Raw genomic sequence first — 8,150 nt, forward strand, 5'->3', positions numbered from 1 at the left:
TATGTAAAGTTTCCGATGAATATGAAATTAACATCATATGTAAGTGCTTCAAAATATAAATCTAGTGATATAACATATATAATACTTATTATAGATGTGGTTAGTATGATCATTAGTTAAAAATTACCGACTTTGATTTTAAAAAAAAATGGGGCGCCCAATAATTTAGGATGGGAGGAGGATCAACTAGTATACCAATTCCAAAGCTAAGAATGATTCCAACTTTCCAACTACCTAGCTCAGCTTAGTCTCTGGTTGACCATTTCCTCTTAATCCAATGCACGCGTACCAACCACGCGTGGAAAAAACTGCAAACGATTCACCTATATAAATCCTCAAGAACGTAACGTATTATACATAATTATCAACCGGATTTCGTTAATGCACAAGGAAAACCAAGTAATGGAATCCTCACTTGAGACCAAGCTGATTGATATGCCACAACCACAAGAAACCAATGGTGACGGCGAGGCAGCTCCTGAGGCAGATATAAGCATGGCCACGACGCTGATGCCCAACGGTGTCGGCGAGCGTAAGGCGACAGCTGCGCCTGCGCTGCCGGCGGCTAGGCCGCCACCGGAGATGACTGACAAGGTTATGGCCAGCACGGCGAACCTGGCGCAGCTGCTGCCTACGGGCACGGCGTTGGCCTACCAGGCGCTGTCCACGTCCTTCACCAACCACGGCCAGTGCTACAGGTCAAACCGGTGGCTCACCGCTGGTCTCGTCGCCGTCCTCACCGCCTCCTCCATCTTCTTCTCCCTCACGGACAGCGTCGTCGGACGCGGTGGCAAGCTATACTACGGCATGGCCACGCCGCGGGGGTTCAACGTGTTCAATTTGTCCCGGGAGGAGGAGGAAGCGCAGGAGTTGTCGCGCACCAAGCTACGGGAGCTGCGGGTGCGGCCGCTGGACATCGTGCACGCCTTCTTCACGGCGGTGGTGTTCCTCACCGTGGCATTCAGCGACGTCGGGCTCACCAAGTGCTTCTTCCCCGACGCCGGCAACGACACCAAGGAGCTGCTCAAGAACCTGCCCCTGGGGATGGCGTTCATGTCGACGTTCGTCTTCTTGCTCTTCCCAACGAAAAGGAAGGGCATCGGATACACCGACACCACTCCCCGTCCGGCGCCAGAAACGAACAAGCCTACACAAGTTTCAGATCACATGCCATAGGACCATTATACTTACACTGTATTACAGTATTGCTAACTGCTAATTTAGTTTGCATATTAGCGAGATTGGAGGTGCTTGAAGGACACAATGCTAATTCCTCCGTTCAATTTATTGTCGAGTAAAATTATTACTGTTTGACGTACATTATTCTTTATTCTTATTGTACCCATCATTAGATGAATACCATACCCTATAGATTACTGGTTTACAATAGTGGAGCCAACAATACTATACAACTAATAGAATTTTCCAATGACAAATCATTTTTCTAAGGTATCGATAATGGTAAATATAGCAGTTGGTACTAGAGATGCAGCGGTGGAGCCTGGCGGTCCCCGCTGCTAGTTTGCTATCATAAGCTGGTTTTATTTATAGAATTATATATTTCATAGAATTCTATAAATAATTCTACCCGGGTTTTATTTATAGAATTATACATTTCATATTATAAGTTAGATTGACCTTTCCTTTTAGTCAAACTTATTTTTATATTTGCCTAAGTTTATAAAAAAATAGTAGCGATATTACCATACCAAATTACATATTAGTTTCATTAAATGTAATATTGAATATATTTTGATAATATGTTTGTTAAATATTATTACATTTTTCTAAAATTTTTTGAAATGGAGGGAGTATTTTTTTTAGTTTTGTACTCGAGGTGCACAAACTTATTGTCATGCCCAGAAATTCACAAACCAGAATTTCTAAGCTGAATGTGCATTAAACCCCTGTCCAGGACCAGTCAGGGTACACAAACGATAATTATTGACATACAGATCCACGTCTTACAAAAATATAAAAGATTACAAATGCAGCGGAAAAGGTAAAACGAGCTAAGCCTGAAGACTTGACTCCTGCAGTGGGCGACTCCATTCCACAGGCATCCTTGATGGCATCAACAAAACCAACTTCTTCGACACGGCTCCAACTGGGAAGAACTTCTGCTCTGGTGTAGGGGAAAAGAGAGCAAGACTGAGTACTACCCACTGTGGCTAGAGGTTCATTTGCAATAAAGCAGACATTTAAAAGCAGTAGTTGAAAGCAGTAAAACAGTTGTAGTAATTAATCAATATTAACCAATCACTGTCCAACACTATACCACGTTGCAACAGGCCCAACCAACCACCTGAACTACACCAGTTCATTAGCTAACTAGGGGTGAGACTAATCACAGTGAATCTGGTCGACCGCCCATAACCGCGGGCACGACTATTCGAATAGTTTTACTCTGATCAGAGGTGTACAACTGTACCCACAAGAAACAGCCCCACGACACGTTACCGCACGCCGACATGCCACCATGACATACCAGAAAGAGGCCGTGACAGGACCCTTCGCATAAGCCCCTCTAACCAATCGCACCACACCTCAAGTTTCACCCCCACTCCTCGCAAGGCAGCGGGCAGTCCCCTCTCGTGCCACGGTGAATTCGGAAGCCGATCAACCGGACACCCCGGCCGACCCAACTCCATCACGCCCACCCTTGCCTGGGTACATCGGCTAGAGGAAAGCTACACTACAAGTCCAGCCATTGCCCACGCTGGCTTGTGGTAAGTACGATAAGTTCTTCCAGGGCATCCCGCGAACCGGTCCTTAATCGCCATGGGCACGACTAGCAAAACCATGCACCCACAGCCCACCATGTAGTGTATTTTAATTAACTAACACCATTGCGGTGGCACTAATCCAAAGCTATGCCAATAATCAAAGTATATGCATTAATGTGATTCCCCTTTTGTGTACTAGTTGAACTAAGCATGGCTAAGCATTCCCTAAACTAATATCTAATCATGTTAATACCCAAGTTATCAATGGCATAAGGTAAATAATATATGACTGAGTAGTAGGACCCATCCCACATGATATTGTAAAACAATGCAACATTTAATAGAAATGCGGGACATTTGTAAATTGGGTACAATATGATCAATTGTAATGCATGAATTTCCTTGCTCTCGCACTGATGAGACCACAGCAACGTCTTCGAGAAACCGCGGATCGACGAAACAGCCGAAATCTACGCGACAAACAAAGCACACAAGCAAAACATGCTATAAGTCTACTGAAATAGGAAACAAAACCATTTTTAATGGATTCAATGCATTTTTATGAATTTACTGAGACTTGAATGGACTTAATCGGAGCTCGGATGAATTAGATATGATTTTTAGAAGATTATCTGTGTTTTCACTGTAAAGAGAAAAACCTTAATTATTTATTGCGCAATAAATCATCCCAGCTGACATCATCCAATGGGGGGGGGACATGCGGGACCCACGGGTCAGCGACACAACAGGAGGAGGAGGTGGCCTGGCGGGTGGGCCCCACCAGGCGGTGGTTCAAAGGGGAGGAGGAAGGCGCCAGCCTGGCTCGGCTCGACTTCAAGCCGACCGGCTAAGCATGGCGAGCGGCGGCGGCATGCGGTCGCCGGCGACGGCAACCGGCGGCGCGGGAGGCGGCGGCGGACAGCGCGGAAGGCAGCGGCGTCGGCCGAAGGTGACGGCGGTGCACGCGCGGAGAACGGCGGTGCACACGGGGGAAAGGGAAAGAGGGAGGAGAGGGGAACCTCACCGGCGGGTATGGCGGCCGGAGCGGAAGGCGAAGGCAGCGGTGATGATCGGCGACGCGAAGGGACGGACGGGCGGCGACGGCACCCTAGGAGAGAGAGGAGAGGGGTTAGGGCTTGGGAGGAAACCCGCGGCGACCAAAAATGGCCAGCCAGAGATGGAGAGAATGGAGGGGAAGCTCTGGAGGAGTGCCCGGAAGTTTGGCGCTCATCTGACTTCTACCTCGGTACACTCTGCTCCGGGTTCAGAGAACTTCTTCTATAAAGTAAGCATTCGTGTTCCTTTCTTATGTTATTTAATTACTTTGTCTAAGTAAGATAGATTTTCATCTTTGCGGGTTCATTGTTTAGTATTCATACTAAGTGCTCTAGTACTAGGACTCTGGATAAAGAAGGAAGTTCCTGTACAAGTATTAGAGTAGTAATTAATAACTTAGACGTGGTGTCTAGGTTAGAGGTGACCTTTGTTTGTTGTGTATCCCACGGATTTGTCAGAGGTAGGCGGCAGGTGGTGACAGCCCTGAATTCCGTCCCAGTAATTCTCCACGATCGGATACATCATAGAGCTATAGCCGGAACCATGCTGGCAGACCAGCAAGGGTCGGTGCCCGAAGCAACAGATAGGGAATTATCTTGCTTAGCGTAGGTAACTAAAACACATAGAAAGTCCTCTCTAGCTTAGCCTACCTATCATCAGTTGTTGTCCTTGGATAGTCTTAGCCTTAGGTAGATTACACACGTTCCCTGAGTTCGATATCCTTTTGGGGTCACCCGAAGGTGAAGTGCTACAACGGTATTCCGTGCTGTTAACAACCAAATTTGGTAATTTCAGTATCGGAGATGGAGATAAAACTGAGGCGGAAACCAAGATGGAAATCGTTCCGGAATCAGAGCGAGGATCGTCTAAAGTCCGAATCGGCTGCGACTGGGATCGGTAGAGTCCGAGTTGGACAAGATTAGCCGATTGAGCCGAGTCCGACAATGTGATGTGGTACACGTTGTCGGGTTGAGTTAATGTGCTTCATGAGGATTGCCATGCATGGATTGAGTCCTGAGAAGGCAATTGTATCTATTAATTAGGATATTTCATGTAATTTCCTTAGAGATATATTTGGGCAAGAGTTTGCTACAAAGACTAATGGTATCTTAGAGTTTGTTAGAGATAAGAGTCGTGTCCGACACGAACATATTTTGTAATCTCGGGTATAAATAGACCCCGAGCCCCATGTAATAAAAAAAACATACGTTCAAATACAATCTCGGCGCATCGCCACCCTTTACTTTCGTTTTATTTCGACGAGTTCTTGCTTTCGGGTTGAGCTGCATCGATTTCGATCTTTAACTAGAGGTAAAACTTGTTATAGCGGCTTACGTTCTCGAGATTAGTGCTTCCATATTTATGATACTATAATCTTATTTATGTAATTCGTTGAGTTATCATATATTCTATATAATCTTAGGCAATATTGTTATCTAACCTTCAATCGGCTAATATCTGTTGCTAGAAGGTAGCCGATCAGGTTAAATACCAACATTGACTTAGATTATATAGGATATCCACCACTTTATGAAACATCCAACAGCTTGATTGTCTAGATATTGTCCTTCTTTTCATACTTATAGCTGCATCAGTTGAGTTTGACCTTACAAGTCGTGATTAGAATCTCAATCTCTAGCCTGCTTTTCGGTTGTCGATTAGGGTAGTATCGGGGTTTCAGTTGATCTTACCTGATTTAGCCTTATATTTCATGTGCTTAATTGATATGCTAGATCTGCCCTTTATATAATGATCTTAGTACAACAAAGTATGTTAGGCTTCTATTTGATGTATTTTGCTTGCTTTAATATCTTAATATAGAGTGGTATCGAAGTATTAGCCGATACATGCTAGATCTATCTTATTGGCTATGCTATGAACATCTATAATCTCGTTGTTAATATATATTTCGATCTATGTGATTTATACTGTCTCGGCATCGCGACCGATCTATCCCAATCACTTGATTTAAGTATATATCGACATAAGGATTACATATTGTAGATATCTACAGCCGATCGAGTAGATTTAATCCTTACTTACTTATTTATATTTGCTGATCGATTCAAATATGACATCGGCTCAGAGATGAATGATATGTCATCGGCAACTAGCCAATCGACTATCATTTATGGATTTAACCGCGGTTTCTTTGTCTTTGCCTCTTGTTGATTGCAGGATCAAATCAACTGGCACGCTCACGAACCTAAAAGCGAGATTTTTGGACTTGCACTACAGTTAAGTAGATCTCCCAGGCCTCGTTTTTTGCATCAACACTCTTTTGGCACACCCAGTGGGACACGATAAATATGTCGGGCAACAAGCAAGCTTCGAAGTCAACAGATCCTCAAAACAAGCTTCCAAATTCAACCGGATCTGAAGTTCATGAAGGAAATATTATTCCAGTCACACTGGACAAATTGATGGCTGAACATAGGCAAGAGCTTGAACAGATGATGAGCAGCGTGAAGGACAAGTTCATGAATTCATTCAAAGAAACCCGCCAAGGGACAATTGTCTAGAAATACAAGCTGAAAGTGGTTGCTGCCGATGAAGTTGGTTCAAGCTCATCTGGTAAAGTAACTGCTGGTGAATTAGGTGACAAAGGTGATGGTGTTCAAGAGGGAATGGTTGAAGATCTTGGTCCAGATGGCAACGAGTTACAACCTGTTAACAACCAAATTTGGTAATCCAAGTATCGGAGATGAAGATAGGATCGAAGTGGAATTCAAGATAGAAATCGTTCCGGAAACAGAGTGAGGATCGGCTAAAGTCTGAATCGGCTACGACTAAGATCGGCAGAGTTCGAGTCGGACTAGGTTGGCCGATTCAGCCGATACCAACAATATGGCGTGGTACACGTTGTCAGGTTGAGTTAATGTGCTTCATGAGGATTGCTATGCACGGATTGAGTCTTGAGTAGGCAATTGTATTTATTAATTAGGATATTTCATGTAATTTCCTTAGAGATATGTTTGGACAAGAGTCTGCCGCAAAGACTTATGGTATTTTAGAGTTTGTTAGTGATAAGAGACGTGTCCGACACGGACATATTTTGTAATCTCGGGTATAAATAGACCCCGAGCCCCATGTAATACGATAACACACGTTCAAATACAATGTCGGCGCATCACCACCCTTTTACTTTCGTTTCGACGAGTTCTTGCTTTCGGGTTTAGCTGCATCGGTTTCGATCTTCAACTAGAGGTAAAACTTGCTGTGGCGGCTTGTGTTCTCGGGATTAGTGCTTCCATCTTTATGATACTCTAATCTTGTTTATGTAATTCGTCGGGTTATCATATATTCTATATAATCTTTGATAATATCGTTATCTAACCTTCAATCGGCTAACATCTATCATTGGAAGGCAGCCGATTAGGTTAAATATCTATGTTGGCTTAGATCGTACAGGATATTCACCACTCTATGAAACATCCAACTGCTTGATTGTCTAGATATTGTCCTTCTTTTCATACTTATAGCTGCATCAGTTGAGTTTGACGTTATAAGTCGTGATTAGAATCTCAACCTCTAGCCTGCTTTTGGTTGCCGATTAGGGTAGTATCGGGGTTTCACCCGATCTTACCTGATTTAGCCTTATATTTCATATGCTTAATTGACATGCTAGATCTGCCTTTTATATTATGATCTTAGTACAACAAAGTATGTTAGGCTTCCGTTTTGATATATTTTGCTTGCTTTAATATCTTAATATAGAGTGGTATCGGAGTATTAGCCGATACATGCTAGATCTATCTGATCTGCTATGCTATGAGCATCTATAATCTCGTTGTTAATATATATTTCAATCTAAGTGATTTATACTGTCTCGGTATGGCGACTGATCTATCCCAACCACTTGATTTAAGTATATATCGATATAAGGATTATTAGTTGTTAATATCTACAGCCGATCAAGTAGATTTAGTCTTTTGTTACTTATTTATATCTGCCGATCGATTCAAACATGACATCGGCTCAGAGATAAATGATGTCATCGGCAACTAGCCGATCGGCTATCATTTATAAATTTAACCGCGGTTTCTTTGTCTTTATTTCTTGTTGATTGCAGGATCAAATGAACTTGGCACGCTCACGAACCTAAAGGCAAGATTTTGGACCTGCACTGGAGTTAAGCAGATCTCCCAGGCCTCGTGTTTTACGCATCAACACGCTTTTGGCACGCCCGGTGGAAGACGGTAAACATGTCAGGAAGGCCACCTCCACCATTGACGGACACGTCGTCAGAACCTCAAACCAAGATCCCAAAGCCAACTGGGGCTGAAGTTCATGATGGGAACTGTTGGCGGTATGTTATGAGACCCTTCGACCAGACGTGCCGAAACCATGCAACCAGTGGGGGTTCAA

General features: G+C 43.7%; 1 protein-coding gene across 1 annotated transcript; it reads left to right on the forward strand.

Moving 5' to 3' along the window:
* Positions 1-358: 358 nt before the first annotated feature.
* Positions 359-1,387, forward strand: LOC4325227 (protein DMP10). The gene has a single exon (XM_015779345.2). The coding sequence runs from the start codon at positions 382-384 to the stop codon at positions 1,174-1,176; it is 795 nt and encodes a 264-aa protein (XP_015634831.1). The 5' UTR covers positions 359-381; the 3' UTR covers positions 1,177-1,387.
* The last annotated feature ends 6,763 nt before the right edge of the window (positions 1,388-8,150 follow it).

The sequence above is a fragment of the Oryza sativa genome, chromosome 1, assembly GCF_034140825.1.
Source record: "Oryza sativa Japonica Group chromosome 1, ASM3414082v1".
NCBI lineage: Eukaryota > Viridiplantae > Streptophyta > Magnoliopsida > Poales > Poaceae > Oryza > Oryza sativa.